Source organism: Lasioglossum baleicum, chromosome 19, assembly GCF_051020765.1.
Source record: "Lasioglossum baleicum chromosome 19, iyLasBale1, whole genome shotgun sequence".
NCBI lineage: Eukaryota > Metazoa > Arthropoda > Insecta > Hymenoptera > Halictidae > Lasioglossum > Lasioglossum baleicum.
Genome location: NC_134947.1, coordinates 6285116 through 6312801, shown reverse-complemented (window position 1 = coordinate 6312801; position 27686 = coordinate 6285116). Strand labels below are relative to the sequence as shown.

General features: G+C 39.8%; 2 protein-coding genes across 3 annotated transcripts in view; both read right to left on the bottom strand.

Annotated features, from left to right (window-relative positions):
* Dlp (glypican dally-like) overlaps window positions 1-17281 on the bottom strand; it is a 137139-nt gene extending 119858 nt beyond the window's left edge. The window contains exon 1 of the mRNA XM_076443704.1: window positions 16794-17281. Within this exon, the coding sequence (XP_076299819.1) occupies window positions 16794-16953 (160 nt within the window). The 5' untranslated portion in view covers window positions 16954-17281. The remainder of the gene's footprint in view (window positions 1-16793) is intronic.
* Window positions 17282-19039: 1758 nt separating this feature from the next.
* Window positions 19040-27686, bottom strand: part of Rtnl1 (reticulon) — a 36123-nt gene continuing 27476 nt past the window's right edge. For both annotated transcript variants that reach the window (XM_076443556.1, XM_076443558.1), the window contains 4 exons: window positions 27419-27626; window positions 27143-27351; window positions 24524-24629; window positions 19040-23334 (listed from right to left, as the gene is read on the bottom strand). In XM_076443556.1, the coding sequence (XP_076299671.1) occupies window positions 23283-23334; window positions 24524-24629; window positions 27143-27351; window positions 27419-27626 (575 nt within the window). In that variant the 3' untranslated portion in view covers window positions 19040-23282. The remainder of the gene's footprint in view (window positions 23335-24523; window positions 24630-27142; window positions 27352-27418; window positions 27627-27686) is intronic.

Here is a 27686-nt window from a genome sequence, read left to right as displayed (position 1 = left end):
GAGTTGTTCGGCTGGCAGGGTCCGGGGGGGGGGGGGGCCACCCGACGATTCATTCGCTGACACGATTCTTTTGATGGATGGAGCCCGGACCGGATCGATGCGCTGGCTCCACACCGACGGAACATCGGCATTTCGTACTCCCACGTTTTCACGCGATGGTTACCAGCACGGAGATCCAACGGATACGAGCGTCGCACGATCGATGACCGGATGTTGCGCCATCCTCGAGTCCCCTGACAAACGATTCTACTCCAGTCGCCAGGTACTTTCACCCGGAAAGTATTCCGAACTTAATGAAATTTTTGCACGTCATTTGGGTGTACTCTGGGGAGTCGAATCTGAGTTTTTTCGATCTCGAGAACCCGGTGCTAACTTGGGGAGGGGGAAAAAACCACGATTTTTGTTACCTGTTTTTGGTATTTCGCCTATAACTCGAAGACTATGGGTCCTACGAACTTTTTCTTTTCGTTTTTGAAAAAAGAGCATTGAATTTCCTTCAAATTTCACTGGTTTAACGTATTTTCTCACCCAATTCTACATAACATAAATTCTTTCTTACCACGGTTATTTCAGCTTGTAATCTTGTAATCGAATTTTAACCCACTTCCCGATGAGCTAGAGACTTGGAACTGTAAACATAGCTCAGAACTGGATGACAATGCAATATTCAAAACGAATTTTTTTACAAAGCCTATGCGTTTAGGAGATATAAACTATTAAATTTAACCGTTACACCTCCCCGACAGTTGACGATTTTCGCGCGGCACGTCATCAAAGTATAGTCCTTCGCGAACATTTAAAAAGAAATTCCAATTGAATCGACGAAAAACCGAGTTGTCGGCGGATTTCTGTCCAAAAAGATCGGTTCCTTGCCCACTGTGCGGCGCTGCAAAAGCGAAATCTATCGGCTGGCAATAAGTTTCTCTTGCTTTCTACATAACATAAATTAACTTTTACCACGGTTATTTCAGCTTGTAATCGAATTTTAACCCACTTCCCGATGAGCTAGAGACTTGGAACTTTAAACATAGCTCAGAACTGGATGACAATGCAATATTTAAAAAGAATTTGTTTACAAAGCCTATGCGTTTAGGAGATATAAACTATTAAATTTAACCGTTACACCTCCCCGACAGTTGACGATTTTCGCGCGGCACGTCATCAAAGTGTAGTCCTTCGCGAACATTTAAAAAGAAATTCCAATTGAATCGACGAAAAACCGAGTTGTCGGCGGATTTCTGTCCAAAAAGATCGGTTCCTCGCCCACTGTGCGGCGCTGCGAAAGCGAAATCTATCGGCTGGCAATAAGTTTCTCTTGCTTTCTACATAACATAAATTAACTGTTACCACGGTTATTTCAGCTTGTAATCGAATTTTAACCCACTTCCCGATGAGCTGGAGACTTGGAACTTTAAACATAGCTCAGAACTGGATGACAATGCAATATTTAAAAAGAATTTTTTTACAAAGCCTATGCGTTTAGGAGATATAAACTATTAAGTTTAACCGTTACACCTCCCCGACAGTTGACGATTTTCGCGCGGCACGTCATCAAAGTATAGTCCTTCGCGAACATTTAAAAAGAAATTCCAATTGAATCGACGAAAAACCGAGTTGTCGGCGGATTTCTGTCCAAAAAGATCGGTTCCTCGCCCACTGTGCGGCGCACAGTGGTCGGAACGTATAGGGAAAATGGAAAAAACTTCATAACTTCGGCAATTCTCAATATTTTTGAATAATTCTTTTTTTTATTGCTTCTCAATCTTCAAACTTCTCATATTATCAAACGAAATATTAAACAATGAACTTAATATAATTGTTTATACATAATATTGTTTATTACATTACGAACTCTTATTTCAGCATACTAAAATTGAATACTTGAAATAGTATTAAGCAAACAGACTAGAAATAGAATTAAACAAACAAACTTCAAATCGTATTAAACAAACAAACTTTAAATAGTATTAGACAAACAAACTTGAAATAGTATTAATCAAAAAGCTTAATATCATTTTGTATACATAATATTACGAATAATATTATTAACGAATAGTATTATATTAGTATAATAATATTTACATAATATACATGAACACTATTTCAATAGAGACTGCGCTTGTTCAGTAAGTGGCAGTGATTTGGTCTTCGGTTCTGGTCTTAAAAGATTAATGTATGGATCCGAAGTTATTAAAAGCATGTGTAACATGTCCTCATTTGTTGCTAAACGAGATCACTTTCTGGTGTGGTGTATTCTATAGTATCTGTAATGTTTATTCCTACCCTCCTGGGCCTCTTCCGACAGCGAACCCCTATGGGATCCGTGCCTATGCATGGATATATATCTCTATCCATCGTATTTAGAAAAAAATACTTCCAATGAAATTTGTATGGTTTTCAAACAGCTAAGACGCAGAAAGTTAAACATCTTAGACTTGTAGAACCGGCAAGAAAATATTTAAACATATTCTAAGAATATGCTAAGAAAATTGGTATCCCAAAAAACTCGTTTATTGTTAGAACATTAAAACATCAGATTCTTCTCTAATACACTAGATGATTACATTTCTTGTAATCGCAGTGGTTTTCAAATTAAATTTTGTATCTATTTTATATACCCATACTTTGCTTTCGAAAATTAGTAACTGTATCCTAAAAATTAATTCGAATTAAAAAGTGGATACATACAGTATTTACATATTTACAAAGTATTTACATACACGTGAAATAATCATGGCGATTGATAATTTTGTTGGAATTTATTCCTATGAGAATAACAATTCGGTACAGGGATCATAATCCTTCGAACCGTCTAGCGAAGTGCCGCCCACTTATTCAGGAATCCTGCTTCGTTGCTGAAACTTCATGCGCTCTCAAACTTTAAACGTTAATATCAGCTAAACGTGGAAAAACGTGGCGCTGATTTTTGCAGGACTATTGTGTGATGGTGTCTTCTTTCAAAAGATGCCACTCACAGAATGTAGGAACGTGTAGCTTTTTTTGTAGAGCTACAGAAAGCAGCTGTAATATGAAATTATACGTATCCTACTTTCGGGCTTTATATTGTTATTTTGGTTGTGAGTTTTCGAAAATTATTAACATCGGGCATAAGCTGAGACTATATACATTTATAATATATAGCATATATGGTTATAAATGTCCTCAAAAATGAAAGAATAACGTCGAGCGTGTGGTTAGAAATCTATAAGAATCCAACTAGAATCTGAGAGGTCTACTTTAGATCTATTTTTCTCCGTTATTAAAGAGAAAAACATAGATCCATTTTCATAGCAAGATACATTGGTTTATGGCCTATCAGGAAATAGTGGTCAATATTTGAAATAACGACTTTCATAATTTAGGGTTTTTTCCTGCTTCCGACCACTGTGCGGCGCTGCGAAAGCGAAATCTATCGGCTGGCAATAAGTTTCTCTTGCTTTCTACATAACATAAATTAACTTTTACCACGGTTATTTCAGCTTCTAATTAAATTTAACCGTTACACCTCCCCGACAGTTGACGATTTTCGCGCGGCACGTCATCAAAGTGTAGTCCTTCGCGAACATTTAAAAAGAAATTCCAATTGAATCGACGAAAAACCGAGTTGTCGGCGGATTTCTGTCCAAAAAAGATCGGTTTCTCGGCCACTGTGCGCCGATGGAAGAAGGTTCCTCTCTTTCTGTGGCTGTTGCTAACGAGCGACGATCGACGAGCAACGTCGGGAAGGAAATCGATGGCCAGGGAGCAACGAACTTGACGGGAAGCTCGTCGACGGGATTGCTAGTTGGTGGAAAGAGCGAGATTGAACGACGCGGTGCGGCGGTCTGAGTTGACGCGTGCACATGACACGCGTCAAACGCATGCCCCGCTGTTGCGACAGCTCCTCCACCCCGCCCTGCGATCTCTCCGCTAGCCTCTGGTCAGCTTCCGCGTCAACCAGCCCCGCGCTGGTTTGTTTGCAAAATTTAATGGAAGGTCGTCGCATTTGCTTTATGCTCATTTCATTATATTTTTTTTCAGCCTCTAGAACGTTGCGGACCGTTCCACCCCTCCCTCCGCCGTGGTGGCGCACACCTTGCTCATTGTTATCGTCGAGCTCGGTTCGAGTTTAAACTCGATTTTATATACGATCGTGATTACAATACAATTTCAAAACCCGACACGCGTGAAACAGACTCCAACCCCTGCTAGCGCAACAATGCTTATTGTTGCCGCCGCAGTGTGTACGAAATGTTTTGTACGCGACTGGTTCGGAGACACTTTCTCCCCGGTTAATTAGGAGCGAATCGTGTGGAATTTAGAAGACCACTTCCCCGTTCGTCAGACAACGGTAAATAAATAATAAAATATACGTGGTAAAAGGGGTAAAAACATTTGAGAAATGTACAGGGTGTACAAAATACAGTCGGACACTGGGACTTACAAGGGGTGGACCATATTGTAATGGGAACGCCTGAGTATCTTCAGGACGAAGTTACACTATTTTAACCTTCCGGAATTATTTTTATTCGACGGGATATTTCGACGTGGTGGTGGTTTCACAGTGAACGTGTTAAACTCACGCGTCGGTTAAATATAGCTTCAACCACGGATCAGATTCCACGTTCTGTGAAAATATGTGACCCCAAGGGTCGGTTTTCTTCTCGAATTCGACACCCTATAATCTTGTATGGAGGCCTACATGCGTGAACGGATCTTTTCTACGCCAAACAAACCAAACGATCTCGAAACATACGTGGCGTGTTCAAAAAGCAACCGGGAATTTTGTAATTTCGCGGTATGGATTAGCCAGATTCACGAAATTTTCTCTTTGTTGCGTTGGTAAACATGTCTAATAGTGTCTGTACTCGATGTTCATGTCTATTGTCAACTTTCTAGAAGGTTACACGTATTCTCGTACGATCGGCGATTGTTTTCTGGCGAGACAATTCATGGATTTTGCATCACGATTAATTCACATAAAATACCTTCAGAGTTGCATTCGGAAATGCTCTTCAATATCGTCAAACTCAGATTCTAACAAGGGAATGACCCCAAGTGTCCGGCTTCGATTTTGATAATTTTTTGCGAGATGATGGCACATGGATCCCTAATTATGTATGCAAAATATTAGGTGTGGATACTGAATAGTTTTAAAGATATGAACAATTAAGTTTCATAGCTTGTTTGTTACATTAGCAGGTTGTAAGCAGGTTGAACTTTAATTGTTCATATCTTTAAAACTATCGAGTAACTACACGTAATATTTTGCATACATAATTAGGGATCTATATACTATCGTCTCACAACAAAATTATCAAAATCGAAGTCGGCTAATCATCCCATGTGGGGTTTTATGGCTCAATTAGAAAATAAATGCACATGTTCACATTTCATTTTGTTGTTCGCGATGCTTTGGCGAAAAACCAACACTGTAACGATGCTTCAGCCTCCATGTTCACCAGAAATGTCCTCCAGTGACTTGTTTTCGTACGACGCAGCCAATTTTTATTTTGCATAAAGAACCGCGGTCTATTTTCGCGTTAAGTATCGTGACATGTGCTCGTCCGCTCGCCGCGCCGATAGTGTATCACGTAAACCGTAAATATCTCTAGAATTTCCGCAAAACGACCGAGGTAATCCCGCGTGGAATTCTGGGGGATGGTTCTGTTCAACTCGTCCGCGTTTCTGTCCTCATCATCCTGCGCGTTACACAGACGGCGCAGCTGGTTCTCGGTTTACTCCAGTTCGGTCTCTCGTTGCCGCGTTTATCTCGACAGAGATAAGGAGGAGAAACGGGATTAGAGGAGGTTGGATGCATGCTACGACACATTCCTCGGACGCCGCACCGTGCGTAACGCTGCCTATGCACCTCGAGTGCATAGCCTTCGTCGCACCGCATGCCTCTGCCATGTGTTACTCGAGTGGCTAGTTAGCATCGATGATTTTCTACATCCAGCTAAACGGTTGTTGATGTGGCGCTGCTTGTGGCCCGTAGATATTAAGGGGGTAGTATACCCTCGATTTGTAACTAGAAAGGAACTAGAATCTTACTAGATTTTGGGTCGAAAATATGGGTTTCGTACTGAACGTTGTTTGACCTTATTAGAACAAATTGTGGGCTGTGTAAGGGCTCATTCGAAAGAGGAAGGTTAGACGCAGCGCGCTTTTCTCACGAGGTTAACGAGATTATGTTAATAACTAATAATATGATGGCCCAAAGTAGATAAAAAATCTAGGAAAAAATCCCGCAGATTTCAATGCATTTTCTGTCTCTAATAGACTTTTTTGACTTATGAGATGAGAAAGGCGCGCTGCGTTGAATCTTCCTCTTTCGAATGAGCCCTCACACAGCCCACAATTTGTTCTAATAGGATCAATCAACGTCTGGGCGCAGATCCATGTTTCGACCCATTTTTCTAGTAAGATTCTAGTTATTTGCTAGATATTTGCTATTTACTAGAATCTTACTAGAAAAATGAGTCGAAACATGGATCTGCGCCCAGACGTTGATTGGTCGACTTTGGGCCATCATATTATTAAATATAAACATAATCTCGTTAACCTCGTGAGAAAAGCGCGCTGCGCCTAACCTTCCTCTTTCGAATGAGCCCTCACACAGCCCACAATTTGTTCTAATAAGGTCAATCAACGTCTGGACGCAAACCCATATTTTCGACCCAAAATCTAGTAAGATTCTAGGTATTTTCTAGTTACAAATCAAGGGTATACTACCCCCTTAAGGGGCTAGTATAGGCTCGATTTGGAACTAGAAAATACCTAGAATCTTACTAGAAAAATGGCTCGAAACATGGGTTTGCGCGCTGTCGGTTTTTGTCCTTATTTCAGAAAATTTTGGGCTGAGTGAGGGCTTATTCTAAAGAGGAAGGTTAAACACACTGCGCCCTGGTTTCGAGGTTAACGAGATTATGTTTATAACTGATAATATGAGGGCCCAAAGTAGAGAAAAAATCTAGGGAAAAAACCAGCACATTTCAATGCATTTTTCTGTCTCCAAAAGACTTTATGACTTATGAGATGACCAGGGCGCAGTGCGTTGAATCTTCCTCTTTAGAATGAGCCCTCACCCAGCCCAAACTTTGCTCAAATAAGGACAAAAACCGACAGCGCGCAGACCCACTTTTTCGATCGAAAATCTGGTAAGATTCTAGTTATTTGCTAGATATTTGCTATTTACTAGGATCTTACTAGATTTTGGGTCCGAAACATGGGTCTGCGCGCTGTCGGTTTTTGTCCTTATTTGAGCAAAGTTAGGGCTGGGTGAGGGCTCATTCTAAAGAGGAAGGTTCAACGCACTGCGCCCTGGTCATCTCGTAAGTCAAAAAGTCTTTTGGAGACAGAAAAATGCATTGAAATCTGCGGGATTTTTTCCTAGATTTTTTCTCTACTTTGGGCCATCATATTATTAGATATAAACATAATTTCGTTAACCTCGTGAGAAAAGCGCACTGCATCTAACCTTCCTCTTTCGAATGAGCCCTCACACAGCCCACAATTTGTTCTAATAAGGTCAAACAACGTTCAGTACGAAACCCATTTTTCGACCCCTTGTTCTAGTAAGATTCTAGGTATTTTCTAGTTCCAAATCGAGCCTATACTACCCCCTTAACCCCTTTCCCTTTCTGTAGAATAACCAACCAGACGAACATCTCAAGTGGAATCCATCAGAATTCGACTCATTGAAATAATACATAAATAAGTGCATATGAAAAATATGTTGACAAAATGCATTTTGGTCGGAATTGAAAAACAGTAGTAAAAATTGATTCTGAGACTTTTTTCACTGGGCCGATAACGAACATTTCAAAGATGTGTAAGATCAACTCGTATAATTTACGTATATACGCTCCGAAAATTTCATTGAAATTGGTCGATTGGTTCACGAGTTATGAACGATCGAATCTGGTGAAAATTGCAATTTTTCATACAACTGCCATTTTTACCACTTTCGATCGTTCATAACTCGTAAACCAATTAACCAATTTCAATGAAATTTTCGGGGCGTGTATGTATAGTTTATACAATTTGACCAAACACATCTTTGTAATTTTCGTTATCTTTTTCATCTAAAAAAAAGTCGTAAAAATCAATTTTTACTACTGTTTTCCACAATTCCGACCAGATGCATTTTTTTCAACATATGTTTCAGACGTCATTTGCTAAACTAATTTATCTAGCCTTACAGAGGAATTGTAGTCCTTTGGTCCATTCATAAAAAAGTTATTCTGATTTAAAGTGTATGTGTGTGTGTGATTAGTTTTGTTTCGAACTGCAATAATCCGAACTAAAGAAGGCTTCGCATTGAATCGAACTTTTGTCGTATTGGACGTAAGTTAAAAGTCGTAAAAAAAGCGACGCCTATAGTCGCAGTAATCCACTGTGTTTGACAAACTTTTACGGACACCTGTGGAATCCGCCCCCGTCTCCCTGTTTCTCTGTCTCCGTCTCCGTCTCCACGGACCGACCACCTGTTTCGAGCGTCAGATAAAATTTCTCGGTCGCGACATACGTACTTACCTTGAATTCGCGACACTCCATTTCCGTGTCGTTGCCGAAATTCTAAAGGATTCCGTTCGAACGAATGCTTAGCCAGTCAACCATACCAAAACATTGCCAAACACGATAAAGAATTTATTCTCGCGAGCTTCCGCAATTAAATATAACATGCAGACCCCAATTTACTAAAATAATTGTTGACAAAATCGATTCAAGGTAACCTTGCTAGATAAAATTCAAGTTTGTACGTAAGTAAGTTTGTAATACAATCTAATTGAACTAAAATGTAATTTTTTTTTTCTTAATTTACTATATAAACTGTAAACGAAATACGATATAATATAAATTACTCAACGTGTACGTTACTCGCTTATGTGAAAAATATCGGAGAACCTGCAGATCCAAGTTTCGATCCTGTAGGATCAATGATTCAGGAGTTATGGTCGTTTAAAGTTGAGCATTTTCACTGTTTTTGAAAGGTAAGGGCTCCGCCATATTGGTTTGTAGTGACGGTTGCACGCCGCTCACCGAGTTCGTTAGAATTAGGTCGAGGGGGGCGACAAGGTAAGCGGCTCGCGGTCGTCACTACAAACCAATATGGCGGCGCATTTACTTATCAAAAGCACTGAAAATTGCTCAACTTTAAGGGACCATATCTCCTCAACTGTTGATCCTAGACGTTCAAAATTTGATCTGTATCCGCACCTGGTGCAAATCTACTGGATTACATACCAAATACGTCATAATTCGTAGGGGAAGGTACTAATTTCGAGTCCGGTGAAGTAAAATTTGCCGAAATAAATTTCCAATTCACTCCAGTTCGTTGCAATTCCGGCAAGAAATGTTTATCTTGCATAAAGATCCACAATCTAGCCTCATAAATGTATAAAATCCGCTGTCTACTTTATCATTGTGGTACGTGGTGATAAAGTTGGGCACCTGGCATAAATTTTTTAGCGCAATTCTTGCAAATAACATCCCTTGCACGGAGGTCCGACTTTTCAACGTTCATAACGGTTTTACGTATTTCTTGTAGTCATTATCAGTTATCATTGAGCACACACAAGGCAGCCGCGTCGCCCGCCGAGGAAGCGAAAGACTTTTCACGGCGAACGACGACGGAGTGTAAATAGTGGTGCACAGGGGCGACGCGCTTTTAATCAACATGCATGGAAAATTCTCTTTACGCGGTGTCCCGTGTGCCCCTCTCGCGCTTCCCTCGTCGACGCTACTCTCCGCTTCGCTCTGATCCGCTCTGAACAGCTTACCATTACGCGAGGCTGCCTTCTTTTACGCGTCCACGGATATCTCTCTGTTAGACGAAGGCTTGCGCGACGTCTTTCACTATTTTCGAACCGGCTTAAGGGGCTAGTATATGCTCGATTTGTAACTAGAAAGGAACTAGAATCTTACTAGAAAAATGGATCGAAACATGGGTTTCGTACTGAACGTTGTTTGACCTTATTTAAGCAAATTGTGGGCTGTGTGAGGGCTCATTCGAAAGAGGAAGGTTAGACGCAGCGCGCTTTTCTCACGAGGTTAACGAGATTATGTTTATATCTAATAATATGATGGCCCAAAGTAGAGAAAAAATCTAGGAAAAAATCCCGCAGATTTCAATGCATTTTCTGTCTCTAAAAGACTTGTTTGACATATGAGATGAGAAAAGCGCGCTGCGTTGAACCTTCCTCTTTCGAATGAGCCCTCACACAGCCCACAATTTGTTCTAATAGGGTCAATCAACGTCTGGGCGCAGATCCATGTTTCGACCCATTTTTCTAGTAAGATTCTAGTTATTTGCTAGATATTTGCTATTTACTAGAATCGTACTAGATTTTGGGTCGAAAATATGGGTTTCGTACTGAACGTTGTTTGACCTTATTAGAACAAATTGTGGGCTGTGTGAGGGCTCATTCGAAAGAGGAAGGTTAGACGCAGCGCGCTTTCTCACGAGGTTAACGAGATTATGTTTATATCTAATAATATGATGGCCCAAAGTAGAGAAAAAATCTAGGAAAAAATCCCGCAGATTTCAATGCATTTTCTGTCTCTAAAAGACTTTTTTGACATATGAGATGAGAAAAGCGCGCTGCGTTGAACCATCCTCTTTAGAATGAGCCCTCACCCAGCTCAAAATATGCTCGTGTAAGGTCAAACAACGTTTAGTTCCGAACCCATTTTTTCTAATAAGATTCTAGTTATTTGCTAGATATTTGCTATTTACTAGAATCTTACTAGATTTTGGGTCGAAAAAATGGGTTTCGTGCTGAACGTTGTTTGACCTTATTTAAGCAAATTGTGGGCTGGGTGAGGGCTCATTCGAAAGAGGAAGGCTAGACGCAGCGCGCTTTTCTCACGAGGTTAACGAGATTATGTTAATAACTAATAATATGAGGGCCCAAAGTAGAGAAAAAATCTAGGAAAAAATCCCGCAGATTTCAATGCATTTTCTGTCTCTAAAAGACTTTTTTGACATATGAGATGAGAAAAGCGCGCTGCGTTGAACCATCCTCTTTAGAATGAGCCCTCACACAGCCCACAATTTGTTCTAATAAGGTCAATAAGGTTCAGTACGAAACCCATTTTTCGACCCCTTTTTCTAGTAATATTCTAGGTATTTTCTAGTTACAAATCTAGCCTATACTACCCCCTTAACGGCCATCTTTTTCGAGACATTTAGCATCCCTTTGTTCTGACGAGGGTTCTCTCCGATGCCCCCTAAGCCTTCGATATAAAATTTAGATGTGTGCTTCTCACCGAAAACCGGGAATATTTTGTGTGGAACATGTTTCAAGCAGAATTGAAAAGTACGAAATAATTTCCATTTAATAATTAATAATTTCCAATCTTTCCGGTGCCGGCAAAATTGAAAATGATACGACGACAAACGACGTGATGTTTTATAATCAACTAGAAGCATTGGTTCACGCGGAATGATATGCAAAAAAGATTCTCCAAAAATGATCATTTACAAGGTTACATGCAAAAATAAGAAAAGGCATTTTTTTAAAACTTTTTTTTAATAATTTGAGATATACGTTTTGCAGATCTATGTTAGTTATACACGTGCTGAAAATTTCATCGAGATCGATCAGCATACACGCGAGTTACGAGCGGTTGAAAATGGTGAAAATCGTAGTTTTACAAATCCGCAGAGAATCGTGAATCTTTCGATGCCTGTCGTTTCCGTCTGCGTTGACCGATTTCGATGAAACTTTCAGCACGTGCGCAACTAACATAGATCTACGAAACATGTGTTTTAAATTTTTGTTGCGGGCCCAAGTAGAATAAATAAAAATACTTTTACTAGAATGCTCAACTAAATTGAAAAGGACAAATGAAAAGTAGAGAGCTACTGAAAAGATTCTTTTTCTCAATGCTTAGCCTGATTTGTTCTATTAACAGTAGTTTTAATATTCAGAGTAGAATGTAGCACGAACTCGGCGCAACTGTTGAAACGATTTAATTCAACAAGTGGGGGGGGGGGGCTAAGCTTGTAGGAGGCTTGAAAATTCCGACTTCGGCCATTAAAAGAGATCCCATGGAGTCTTTCCACGGTTCGTTTCCCGAGTGAAGGCACGCACCTGTTAGGTGCCTCCTCCCCGCCGGTAGTTTTGGCCTTTCGGACCCTATGGTTAAGCAATTTTCTTCGGACGGCCCCGGGAAACCCTTGTGAAAGCATTCCGAAGGAAACGAATGAATAACGGACACGATGAAAGCTCACGGGTGGCCGAAGAGGATTCCACGGTGCTCGCGCGCGTCTCGCAGCGAAACAAATTCCATCGACTTCAATTTACGAGTCTCCGTTGCGAACTTCATCCGGCCGCGGAACGAAAGGAGCACCTTAAAATCGGAAGTCGACGGGGAACGGGAGAGAGAGAGAGGAGAGTTCCGTGCTCAGGTAGAAAAACCTGACGTCGGTGTTCAGATAAATGACACAGATGTTCCCGACCGATCGGATAACAGGGATCAGCGTAAAAGGGTCTGGTCGGCTCGATACAGTGAATAATTGCATCGAGTCGGTGGAAAATCCTCGTCCAGTGCCTTTTTCTCTGTAGGCAATGCCAGTGTGTACGTATGAGAATAAATGTTTCAAACTAAAAACCTGTGTGGCGAAACTTTTAATGAAAAAACAAAAAACCCTGGACAGCATGCGAGAACATTTTTTCGTCGACTCGATCCCACAGAAGAGATGTTCCGAAGCCTATTCTACGCCGGCCATGTTCATTTGATGAAAATTTATAATACTTTTTCGTGAAAAAAAGAAACAAGAATAGAATTTCATTTTGATCCCGTGACAAAAATGGATAACATTTCGCATGTATTTAACAGATTTTCTTCGAAATCTTGGGTAAACTTTACTTTACCGGACTCGAAATTTCTGCCTTTCTCCTGCGAATTATGACGTATTCGATATGTAGTCCAGTAGATTTGTACCCGGAGAACCTTCAGATCCAAGTTTCGATCCTCTAGGATGAATAGTTGAGGAGTTATGGTCACGTAAAGTTGAGCATATTTCCAGTTTCTTCAGTTCCTCAAAAATCCTCAACTTTAAACAACCATAACTCCTGAACTATTGATCCTAGAGGATCGAAACTTCGATCTAATTCGTAGGAGAAAGGCAGAAATTTTGTGTCCGACAAAGTAAAGTTTACACGAATTCATTTATCGAATAAATCTCGAGTAAATTGTTAGGTAAATATCGAATAAATTTTGTCGAAATTATTGGATAGATTCATTTATGGAGTACATTCAGCTACTCTATTTAAATCAATTCGTTTAAATATGTAATCCAGAAATGGTAAAAATGCGTGTTTAAACTGGAAGCCGTTAAAAGCAACATTTTCATCGTTCCGAGGGTGTACAAAAGAGAAGAACAATGGATCGTTACTACTTCATTTATCGAATAAATCTCGAGTAAATTGTTAGGTAAATATCGAATAAATTTTGTCGAAATTATTGGATAGATTCATTTATGGAGTACATTCAGCTACTCTATTTAAATCAATTCGTTTAAATATGTAATCCAGAAATGGTAAAAATGCGTGTTTAAACTGGAAGCCGTTAAAAGCAACATTTTCATCGTTCCGAGGGTGTACAAAAGAGAAGAACAATGGATCGTTACTACTTCTATAGTCCCCTAAACCGTTTGTACTTGTTTCAAGCGGGAACATTTTGCGTTATCATCAAAGAGACGGAAACGAAAAATGTTTCGTAGGTGTTGGATAGTCGCGTCGCGTCGCGGTGATGCAACCGTAAGCTTCCGTTGGTTTGTTAACGGCATACAGATTTCGTTGGAACACGACGGTGAAGAGTTTGTGCCTCGTTATCGGTTAGTGCAATCAAAGCCGTGTCGTTTCGAAACTGTTTATTCGCCCCGAATCGATAAGGAAGAATTATACGGCACCTTTAACTCGACGGATCGTGTTCCTTCGAACGGACAATGGCGTCAGATTTCTCGGAAAACCAATCACATTTTATTCTCATTATATCATTAATTAGTCATCTACCGACTAGCGTTTAACCCTTCGGTGGTTGGTGACGTTTGCTAGGAACATTAAAAAAATCCGGTTTCGGGGCGTAATTTTGCATTATTATTATATAAATAATAAATAATTATCATTATTTAACAAATAATTCGATATTATAATAATGCAAAATATTACAACCAAACGAACATAATATTTATTGGATTAAATTATAATTAATTATATTATATTTATTAAATAATATAATTATATTATTTATTATTTATGTAATTAATTATAATCATAATTTAATCCAATAAATATGTTCTTCGTTTGGTTTGAACTATGAATACGAGGTGAAAGCGAACTTCATATACAAGATATAATAAAAATGACATTCAATTAAATTGAAATTTAAAACAGTGAAAAGATTAGAATAATAATTTTCTTTAAACATCTAACAATATAATGATGTACGAAGAATTACAGTAGGTAATTGCAAAATAAGGCCAGCAGTTTTTTTTTTTATCGAAAACTTAAATTTCTCTTTTGGTACGCGCAAAATTAAAATATTACTGACTATTTTATTTGAACACTAAGCCGACTATACCACCAGTCAAAATTGAAACATTAAAATGATTGTATAAGTAAAAGTCTAAACGGGGCCACTCTAGGGGGTGGGCAAGCTGGACGTTCATCCGGGGCGCCATTTTGGCTGTAAGTGTGCGAAAAATATTGATGTGTTAAATACCCAATTAATAGAAAAGTTGCTTTTATTCAAATAAATGCTTTTATTAAAATGTGAATAAAATGATTTGGTTTTTATCGAAGATAGAAAATATGTACCTTTATTTTTTTTTTAATATATATATGTATATATTGATGAATCTTGATAGAAATGAATCTTGTCATTTTTATAAAGGAACATGTACCAGTTGCTTTTAACGCTTGGAACGTTCAGCGTTACAAATAGCAGTAGAAAAGTACATATACTTCGCGTGGAGTTCGATAAACAAAATACGTACGTATCTAGAGAAGCTCTGTGCTTCCACTAGAAGTGGTAAACACGTGTTTGAAGAAACCGATGTTTGTCGATCCATTTTCCCGCGCGGCGTCGCGTCGCCGGGGGCAACCGACGCGACGAGAAAAACAAAAATGTCCAGAGCACACTCGAAAGTGTTTATTTGTCGTCTGTTGCATTTTGACCGGCTGTTCGCGCGTCAGAATCCGACGCGGCGACGCAGCTTCCCAGATGTTTCTTTCTCTCGTCCATCTTTCTCCAAGTTCGACCTAACCTAACCTCACCCCTCGGTCCGTTTCTACACGCGCAGCACGTAAACAGATTTACCGGAACGTGTCCGCACGCGTTTCATTTTCGTCCGAATGACCGATGCTCGAACGTATCGAAAGAATATTATCGACGAATATATCGGTATCCTTCGATTACAAAAAAATCGTATACTGCTAGGAAAAATATCTCGGACCAACATGGTTGACATGGTTCCAGTCTGTCCCCCCCACTCCCCTTGGTTCTACATATATTGATAATTATTTGAAATTGCGAATATACAATATTCTTTTTATTTAGAATATATAATAATTAGATTGTGGATCTCTTTATGCAAAATAGAAAATATCTGCATCGACTCAAAGACACAGAAGCTGAATATCAATTTCTTACTTCTTTTAATTATTTTATTAAACTGGAATTAATATGTTGATGTTCTTGAATTTTTCAGATATGTCCACTGCTCTGAATTGTACACAACAATTTTTGTTATAAATGCATAAATATCCGCAGTCTAATAAGAATATTATCTAATATAATTTTGCAATATGGAATTATTTTTTATATAGAATATAATTGATCACTAGACTGCGGATCTTTATGCAAAATACAAATTGTCTGCATCGATAAAATAGAAAACAAACGGAATGTCATTTCTTCCCTTAACAATTTTGATAAACGAGAAATCATAAATATACATCTTGAATTTTCATAATTTACCAACCATTTTGAAATTCATCTACTCAATTAAATGACGTTTAATAAATATCTTGAAAAAAAGCATTTTTAGCTGGGCCAATAACGAAAATTTCAAAGAAGTGTTTTGTAAACTCGTATAAATTGTATACGTTCTGAAAATTTCGTTGAAATTGGTTAATTGGTTCGTGAATTATAAACGATCAAAAAAATGCAATTTTCCATGATTTTCGACCTACAACTGCCATTTTGTACCACTTTCCATCCGGACATATTGACGACAGGATTATGTGATTTTCAGTGAACATGCGGTGATTAATTAATGTTCTATACGTCCATAGTAAAAACGACTACAAAATGGAGATAACAATCTCACAAATGCACAGAACATGTATATCCAAAAAAATCGATTTTTACTGCAATACAATTTATGCATTTATTCGGAGAAATTAGTAGGTGTAATTTACAACGGTACAAACATTAGAAGAATTTACAGACATACTGTTATATTATTTTCAACCTATTAAACATATTAAGAAATGAAATAAATTCCTATTTCACTGCAGTTTGTTGTAATTCACATAAAAAAAATTGTATTTTGCTGTTTAGTGATCAATTATGTGGATTTTAGGTTCCCGACACAACCAGGCCCGATTTGACTTCGGATACCTAGCATTTCCCGAGTGTATCTGACAATGACTGCCAGAAATTTTCGGGACCCGACTCGAATACGAATTTCAGGGGGCACCCGAGTATGTAGCAGGAATTTTTGGATCCCGATTGACCCGAATTGTAGCCGCCCACCCCTATCGTGGATGTTGTATTGCAAATGTTGTTGTAATTACATGAGATCGCCTCCTTGGGAATGTCGCTGGCAGGAAAGCCCTGGGCCTCGAAGTACGGTCTGACAGGCTCGCATTTTAATCCGGCGTGCACCGTGCCCGTGGCAACGCTTAGGAGCAGTATAACGCACAACCGCACGATCGAGGACACGCCACTCGTCATGATTTTCGTGGGGTTCACACGCGACACCAATCACCAACTTTCACGAGGACCGATACGTGATACGCCGCGACGCTCGCGTCTAAACATCCGCGGCAAAACCGGACTATTTCGGATCGCCGAACGGCTCGGCGAGAGCTTCTCACGATTCGAAACGAACCGCGCCACGATGATATCCGTGAGACGTGAGGGGGCTGATTTAAATCGGAAGAACTGCAGTTATCCGTGAAAGGGGGATGCAACGCGATGCGATATACGGTGAGATGCGATCCGATGTAACGCTCCCCTCACGGCGACACGAGACGCACTGGCACTGACCGACCATTACAGAGGCGAACAGTGAACGCGTGCCGGCGAACGCCGCGCATGCGCATTCCCAGGCATGCGCACTTAGTTCCGACAGTACGAATTTGAACATCGCCGCGAAAACTTCGGTAAAATCCTCTACAATATACAAATCAATGTATCGGCGATATATCGCGAGATACTATTATTATTTAATATAATATTTAATATATTTAATGTTTAATATTTAATATATTTAATGTTTAATATTTAATATATTTAATATATTTAATATTTAATATTTAATATATTTAATATTTAATATATTTAATATTTAATATATTTAATATTTAATATATTTAATATTTAATATATTTAATATTTAATATATTTAATATTTAATATATTTAATATTTAATATATTTAATATTTAATATATTTAATATATCTAATATATTAGGTTGGGGAAAAAGAAATCCATCATTTTTCCACTTGAGATAACGTAAAAATAATGGATTTCTTTTTCCCCAATCTAATATTTAATGTATTTAATATAATATTTAATATACTACTATTATTTAATATATTTATTATTTAATATAATATTTAATATACTGCTGTTATTTAATAGTATCTCGGTGGATGATGCTGGTTCTGATCCATGCCGCAGATTTAATAACAGTAAAGTGGGTTCTGTTTCCTGCTAGAGATTATGTAGGTTTTGTTCCATGCTAAATATGATGTAGGAGCTGTTCCCATAGCTGTTCCACGATAAACATGATGAGCAGACAAAAGTGACACGGCCAAACCCCGGGGCGAAAAGCACTCTCATATAAGCACATAAATACTCTTGATTTTTCATCAATAAATGTAAATATAATGTGTGTCAGGAAACGAACAACAACCAATTAATTTCTGGCAGAACTTACTGAAAGTTATTGTTACAGTTAGAAATTATTTACAGATATTTATGCAAGCTCCAACAATGTTGTAATACACGTGCAAATACACAGTGTTTACTAGAATCTATGTAGTACCTAAGTGACCGTGGATGGTTAAATATTCAATGAAATTGTTGTTCAAGGGCTGAGAAAATTCGTGGGTGTATATTGAAGAATCCTCCGTGTCTGTATTATACAATAAAGGTAATTTATTCGTGCAAAATGAAAAATATTGGATATTCATTACTGCAGCAAATGATTCGTGCCGCTTTTCCCATAAGACGCAATGTTGATTCCGGCACGAATTATTTGCGCTTCGCATACGTACTTACAGCGCCATCTAGCGACAAAACGATCAAACTGCTAGCCAAATTTAGTTCCGAATCAACCGCTGGATGGCGCTGTTCAACACTGTCCGTACAGCGCCATTTCGTGCAGCGGCAAAACGCTCAAACTGTTAGCCAAATGTTACCGACAGAGGTAACAGTCGGTAACCGCGCCATCTAGCGGTTGATTCGGAACTAAATTTGGCTAGCAGTTTGAGCGTTTTGCCGCTGCACGAATTGGCGCTGTACGGACAGCGTTGTACAGCGCCATCTAGTGGTTCATTTGGAACTAAATTTGGCTAACAGTTTGAGCGTTTTGCCGCTAGATGGCGCTGTAAGTACGTATGCGAAGCGCAAATAATTCGTGCCGGAATCAACATGGCGTCTTATGGGAAAAGCGGTACGAATCATTTGCCGCTGTAACGAACATTTGGATATTCACCAGCCTACATTCTGTCTGTAATTTCTCAATAAAACGTACATGATTGGTTCTTTCAGGACAAGTGACAAGGAGGATCCAATGAAAGGAGACATCGGTTCAGTGTATTATTTAATATAATTTACTTATAAATTAATCGTGCGGATGCAGATGCAATAATGAAAACGTCAATAAGCGATACGCGTATTACAATTCGCATTCTGAAAAAAGATTCTCTCTCTCTTCGTTACTTTGTATCCCATCTTTCTCGCATTCCTTACCCTTCTCGTTATAGTCATCTTTTCAGAGAGAGACTTATTATATTCTCAAGTTAAGAACGACGATGGTACCCGACAAAATTTCAAAGAGATTCTATCGAATCGTTCTGACGTACAGGATGAGTCTCGTAACATCGCGACTTCGAATAACTCCCAAGTTGTTTGTCGTACGAACAAGTTTTCCAAACGAATGTTGCATGGTTTCCAGGCGGATGTATACAGTTCTGTAATCTGCTTTCTGTCACTTTGCTTTTTTGTCGAGATACCGGAGGGTTACGTTCAGTTTTTTAAATAGAATGCCCAATACGTATCCTCGGATTCGGATAAAGCTGCAAATTGTCAAATGTCAAAGAAAAAATCAGAATGAATAATTAGAGTGATATTCGCAAACTCATTTCATTGTTTAAACATTAATAATCAAGTTTATCGCGATTAGAAGACTTTAAGAGTGTTAATACATTATTTTCACTGCATTAAGGTTACCGGTAAAAGATATAAATTTATATTTACGTATAGCTTCTGTGTTTTCATGAAGCTGCGACAGCTGCATGCTTCCAAATCATGGAAATTATACTTCGGGAACGTAACAATAGACTTTTGACGACTTAGAGGAAATAGACTTTTAACTAGCGTTTTTAATTACTGAAAAACCCCATCCTAGCATTATCCTGGAGAATTGCGATCCTGGTAAACGTCATGCTACGAGACTCGCCCTGTATATTAGAGTTTTGTATTGTTTAGAGTGATCTGCAACGTATTGCGAGTACTTACGTACTTACGATCAGGGCCGGCGTGACGGGCACAGGGCCCCGGACACACGTTCGGAGAGTTGAGTTGATCCGAAGGCCCCGCTTCATTATTTTGGACAGGACCTCACGAAATACAAGGTGACAAGAAATAACAGAGTTAATCATTTCTTATTATAATTCTGTCAAATTGACGAATTTTGAAAAACCAAATAATAACAATCATAACATGGACCTTTAGTATTCATATATTTAAGAAGTTTCGAAATGGCCACCCTTTGCGCCGATACAGAGGCTCAAACGTGTCTTGAAATTTTCGGCAATGGACCACAGCTCTTTGAGCCTCTGAATCGGCTCAAAAGGTGGCCACACTTCGAAACTTCTTAAATATATGAATACTAAAGGTCCATGTTATGGTTGTTATCATTTGATTTGTCAAGATTCGTCGATTTGACAGAATTATAATAAGAAATGTTTAACTCCGTTATTTCTTGTCAACCTGTACAGCGCCGGGCCTGCTTACAATCTTTAAGCGAAGTTACCGTTCCGAAGAGAGCGGGAAATATATATTTCGAGGTTGTTAACAGTAGCTCGGTGTCGCACCACTCTGAACAATAAGAGGCTTGGATCGAACAATAACTCTCGGATTGCACTAGACCATCTCCGAATAGAATCCGGTGTAACGCGATCTTAAAAAAAATCTGAGGAAATTCCCCGTACCAACATCGATTTGCTCGGAAACGACGTTACATCGGTAATAAAAACTCGCAAATTCAGCCAACAACCTTCCGTCGTACCGTTTCAACCATATTAGTGACAATTAGTACTGTGATAGCGATTAATTGACGGCGCTCTTGTTCTCTCTATTCACATGCTCGCGCGTACACACTCCGTTTCGCAAAATCATTCTCTCTGAACATTTGTCGATGATCGATGATCGAGGGAAATCGTTTGATGCGCGAACCCGCTATATTTTCGTTAAAAAACTTTGTTCATCGTCTGCTCGTTGTATGTTGTCTTGATCCCGCAAGGAAAAGCTGATGAATCGACGCAACGAATGAATCGTTAAACAGGAAGAGAATCGAATGAACAAACACAGACATAGATACAGCCGTGTGTCACCTTTTATTACAAGAGAAATGATCACCGTTCTCACTCAAAATGATCAATCAAAACCATATTCACCTCTCGGCAAGAATCCAAGCGATCGTGTGTCAACTCGATCGATCAAAAATTCACCGGTCGGTCAACAAAACAAAAAAAGAAAAAGAAAACTAGCTACAATATGCGCTGATTGAACCGATACATGTGATAATAGAGCGATGATCTCGTCGGCGTTCATTTTTGTTCCTCGACGTCGCATTTTCTTCGTGCGAAACGCAAACCCTAACGAAACAACAGTACTACAAGTCGTTTGCAACGCTATAATTAACAATCAACAACGCAACGTAATAGAAAAACAATTTTACTTCATCGTAGAATGCAACGTATAAAATTTAACGCAAACGAAGTACTTGTTAATCGATCGTGAAGAAACTTTGATTAGAACCGAACGAAACACGTTCCCCATCGGTAAGCTCCGTAAAAACTCGTGTGTTACAAATCTTGTCAATTGAAATTCAATTAAATGTTCTTCTCCACGTTATAGAGAGGTTTATATAACATCGGTTAAAAAAATAATATTCAATGTAAATGTGCAATAGTCGCGACAACATCAATAATCGATAACAAACTCTCTATTTTCTGTTCCATTCCCTTCGTCAATCACTGTGTACCCTTGTCATTGTTATTAAACACACACGCGCACAACTGTACACACACAAGCGGCCCAACAACGCACGCAACCTTTCCCACATTAGAAACAAATAAATAAATTTACGGTTAACGTTCCGTGATTGCCGCCGACGACACACAGATAGATTATCGCGTTTCGTTGCTTTTCTCACTCGCCGATCGGTTAAAAAAACCATATACATATTTCTAGTCTTTAATAATTCATACGATTTCGATCGAGAGAATTGTTTACACGTGGAGCAGCCAAGAGAGTCGTAGAATACAAAACAATCCGCAAATGCCGAAGACTAGGGTAATCAGGGTAATCCCGAAAGACTGGGGTAAAAGGTAGCAGTTACAAAACGAACATGTTAGAACGTTGATAACATGTTTTCAAAATAAAACTGATGTGCCCCTCGGAAGTATTACAATAAATGTTTGTTCAAGAGAAAACATCAGTCGAAAATTCCGATCGTAGAAAATGTGACACACCATAGACTTCATTGTCCGACGATGTCTCGTCCGTTGATGGAAATAATAAAAAAGAAACAGAAAGAATCACGAGTCTGGCGATTACGTGAATTCGTCGCGATAGAGTTATTTGTACTCTGTACCACAATTCTCTGCGAACCATATGAACGGTGTAACGTGTGCGCGTGTGTGTGTGTGTCCTAGCAGTTTATCCAATCACGTATTTCCTTCTCCCTGTTTCCCTTCCGTTCCCCCACACTGGCTCAAACTGATTTTCCTCTTTTCTTTCTCGAGATCTAAGATGATATGCGACTCCATTAAACACTCTGCAGTTGTTGGCTTACATTTAATCGATGCGCTCCACGAGAATCGCACGAACAGTTCTCCGTTGGAAAGATGACGATAGGTGCTCTCCTATTTTCTCTTTGTTTTTCTTTTTCTCTTCTCGCTTCGACAAGCTCGCTGAAAGGATATTTCGCACGTGTTCGCGCGAGAAAGACCCGCCGAACGCCACGCCTATGTGTGAGTTATGTGATGTTTCGCTTTATCGAGAAGACGATCAATGTTTTCTCGGTTCTCTTCGATCGATTCGATCTTTACGAAAGAAATGAACCTTCTTGCAGGAAACCGGTTTAATATTTCGCATCGGATTCGCGTGTCTGCTGTGTAGTTTTACGAGAACTTTACGAAAACGTTTCGGATTTTCTACGGTTAAATCAGTTTCCTGAATTTCATACACACCGCTCTCGCTCTCTCTCTCTCTCTCACCTATCGCACCAGATGTGTATCGCGAACCGCGTACCAGTTTCTCATTCGTTTGTACCGCGAACAGCGATTAAATGGAGATCAGAAGTTTCTTAATAAACTGTAGCCTCCTGAAATGCTTTTATTTTTGAAAGTATCAACGCGAAACACTGTCGCGTGTTCACGCGGAGACCTATACAGTGAACAAATCATCAAACTAGACACGTTCCCACAGCGTTTCGATTGATTTTCCGTGTCATCTTTCCAACAGTGGATCCCCTCAGTTGCCCGACAAAGTCGCTGAAATTGTTTTGCCCCCGCGTGGTGGTACAGTATATTATTCTCCTAATTTACTCTTCCTTCACTGGCTCTTTCTTCCCTAGCGGTATCACGGCTCTCACCCTGAAACAACAATAGAAACAGATATATATCGGGTGTACAAATAAGTTCGATGACTTTATATACGCTTCCGCACGTAAGTCTTAGGACAGTATTTGTATTTATCGATGTAAAAATGAAAGGAAGGTTTGTATATCGTCATCATATTCATCGAAGAGTCCGCCACACACGTTTCTTTATTACAGTTTCCACTATTCTTAGCATCCTCCTGATCAAACGTAATATATGGCTTCGTATCCGAAATGTATCTGATTTTTTTCAGAATTTTTAATTGTCAACAAATAGGGAAAATGGGTCTAAAAACTGGCATTTCGATTTTTCTCAATAACTACCCTTACAGATGAGATATGGAGCTGCAACTTGTCAGAGAGGGGTCTTTTTCGGTAGACTATCGAATGGTTCAAGCTCGATTAAAATCCCGCCGGGGGCGAATTTCATCCGGCTATTTTCTTTTTCATAATTACTGAACTTTGAGCGCGGATATCTCCGAAACTATGCGAGATAGCGGGCAACTGAATACAGTCAATCTTGTGGCATATTTTGTCAGCTTTAATTTTGTATAGAATGGTCTTATCGCTAGGACGCATAGTTTCCGAGATACCCGCGTTCAAAGTTAACTAATTGTGAAAAAGAACTCTTCATCATCACATTTATATTATATACAGTTAAAGGTTCATAATCTACATACACGAAATACCAGAGTTTTACTAAAAACCAGAGGTATCCTAAGACTTATGAGCAGTGTACATCCTCTATCTGGTAAAAATAATATTAGTGCAAGATAACCTTCCGATAGTTGTGAAAAAATAGTACTCGGTTGAAACTACGAACTAGTTCAGACATTTGAATTTACAACGAGGTTGCTGCGCACACGTACACACACACATAGGGTGTCTCTGTTTCTATCGATCGGTGGATGCTCGATGGCGCAGCGTCTCGCAAGAGCAGCAACCGTCATCCTGCTGGCTCGTTCGACGCTGATGCGATACCAATTTAAGATATTGTGCGGTTTAATAGAACCCGCGCCGCGTCGGACACCCGTGACCAGCACGATAATTGGCTCGTATCGCACGGAACGCAAGGGGAACACGACTGTCCGGTCTGCATACGATGCCCTCGCTCTTGCGTCCGTATCTCGTCGAGCAACAGCATGCAAAAGCAAGCAGAAGTCTCTCCGTACGATTCTGCTTACCTAGCGGTGAGTTCGTTGATGTTGCCATACACCAAGGCCAAATTTTGATCGATTTGTGCCTTGTTCGTCTCGTACACCTTCGGCAGCGTGAACAGGCTAACCACTTCTGTAACAGGAATCGTCGAGAAAACTGTTAAATCTTCTGCGTTTCACTTAATCAACGCGAACACACGTTGATGCAACACGTGTACTTGTGAAATGTGTACACGTGAAACAGGGATCTCCAGAGTAATTAGCATTTCGTGTAATTAGAGCGGAAGGAATCGAACCATATTTAGAACTTGGTTACCCAACAAGAACAATGACCTCGTTATTCGTTCCGACGCGGTAAATCGTAGATTCAGATTCTCTGTGTCCAAATTCTCTCTGTCCTATTAATATCTCTGTGAACGTGCATGTATACAGGGTGAGCCAATAGGTTCGTCCACGTCGAATATCTTTATTGTTTGTTAGAGTTCCACTGGTTGGCGGATCACAGAGAGACCGCGTGCGTTGCAAACAAATAGTATGATAAATAGAAACGCAGAAGGCAAGCTTCTAGATTTTTCAGAGTGGAAAGAACCTCGGTTGGAAGAGACCTTCGTTCTATTTCTTTAAATAATTCTCGCCTATCTTAATCGACTTGCATATCTAATTACTGCAGTGACTCTTTAACTATGATAATTATATCGGTATACACGTAATTAGCATACGCCGCTAATAAGACACTGCAACACGGTTGCATCGACGCTAAGACGAAAGTAACATTTGAGCCCCGTTTTATTTTGAAAGCGATCTAAGTCCATTTATATTTAAATCGAGATGTTTAAGAGTTTGCGTTTCTCGATAAAATTAAAGCGTTAAACTGTCGGAACGCGCTCGGAGCTGAGGATGCTCGGAATCTGCTCGATTTTGGACGAATTCGGACGCGGAAGTATCTAGGTTAGGTCCTTCGTTTGAGAGGGCAGCACAATCGCACTAATATGGCGGACGTCAGTCATGTATATCCCTTGTGTAGTCAACCGAGTGCCCACGTACGCATTTACCCTATTTATTTCAACAATTTGTTAACTTTCCGCTAAAATATATTACAAAATTTCTGTGACTACCCAGATGTCGCAAGAATTCGCTTTCTACAATTTATAGAATACAGACAAATTTAATAATGTTTAAACTGTTTTGAATAATGGTATGACAGTTTTTAGTGGCGCCTCAGACTCGCCATTCGAGTGCAAAGGGTTAAATGTGTATAAACAAGCGTATCTCAAAAACTGCTGAAGATAACGACAAGAAATTTGACACGGACGACAGTCACAGAGCTACCAACATACAGAAAAAATATTTATTAGTTTGGATAAAGCCGCGAAGTTTAAATTGAAATACGAATAAATGAAGTGTAGTTGAATATGACGTAGAATAATACGTTGAATATACGTTGAATAAAACGGTGCCGCGTTTATACTTACAGAGAAGATGAAACGTATAATCACGCGCATGTATTAATAACATTTACGTCCGATTCCCTAATGCGCGTTACACAAAAGTCTTGCATAGAGCGATAGCAAACTACAGTTAACTAACAGTGAGTCACTCAACTCTACTACCTGAAAATAATGTATGAGCCGATGTTATGTCATACAAAGTTTCAAACGAAAACTACAGGGTATCGCGAGTTGTTTGAAATTCTGTAATTGGCACGCAACTATTACGGCGCACTAGTTACTCAAATATTCGTTGAACGCTTTTGCCGACACGATTGCTGGCCGATTCGATTCCTTTGTGAGAACCTAAACTCGATCCTGGCAGATCTTGCATTTTATCAGATGTTTGGAGCTGGAGGTTACATACACTTGTACATTTCAGAGGTGAACAGGAACCCCGATCCGATGAAATCGAATTTTGCTCGTTCTTCAATCATTATTGGATGAAACAGTGATTATTAGAATCCGGATTTTACGAATTTACAACAGAATTGAGCAAGTGCGATTTAAAACAGTGAAAATATTCAAAGATTCTGAGAGCAAGGGTTCGGCAAATGACAAATCACGTCTCGCTAATGCACATGTGGGGCCCCCACGTACTCACAATCGCTAGATAAAAGATCAATCTAGCGGAGAAGTATCGCAAGTTGGGTTACTTTTGCGTTTTCGAGGCGTAGTTTGCATTATTCTGTAGCATGTAGCTGTCGCAGTCTCATGAAAATGTATCACTCGATAGGTGGCAGCACTGTAGACTGTGGACTGTAGACAGTGCTGCCGCCTACTGTCGCGCTACAGTGCTGCCACCTATCGAGTGATACATTTTCATGAGACTGCGACAGCTACATGCTGCCGAATAATGCAAACTACGCCTCGAAAACGCAAAAGTAAGCCAACTTGCGATACTTCTCCGCTAGATTGATCTTTTATCTAGCGATTGTGACTACGTAGGGGCCCCAAAAGTGCATTAGGGAGACGTGATTTGTCGAGAGCCGGATCCTTGCAATCCTCCTGTACGTATACAGTGTCTAGCGGTGTGTGCGAGTGCCACAACACTCTAGCTGGACCCACCCCCTTAAGAAGCACCTGGAGCCATCGGTTACCATCGTGATAAATGGATATTTTCTTTGAAAAAATGAGCAACTGGTTGGGCGCTACTTACGGAGGATGATCAGAGTCAAGCCATTGAACCAAGAACCTACGTAGGTGAGGCACCAAAGGAAGACGCCGAATTTCAGCGAGTCGACGAAATCCTCAACGAGGAAGAGCCTGCGGAGTTCGTTGACCGCCGCGTTTGCATGCGCGACAGCTACATCCGCGACTTCGTGCACCTTCTCCGCCGGAACTGTTAAGTCCAGGTCCAAGATATCCCTGAAATTCGAAAGGCGAGGTTACCATCGACCACTCGGATAGTCGATTCGGTAGAGGGAACGCTTACTTGAACGGATGTCCATCGGATGTCTTCTGTATAGCTTGGAACACTGTCCTGTAGATCCTAAACGCGACGGTGCCGGTGAGGGCGAGGAGAGAAACGTAAGCGAGGACACTTATGAGGCTGAATGAGGCCAGCGAGAGCAGCACAGCGAGGATCACTGCGAAAACGGGGCCCGTCTTCTTTGGGTCGCGCCAGTAGATTAAATCTGCGACTGGAAACAGAAGGAACACGTTGGCACACGACTGTTTCATTGGTGCGACTGTGATCTAGC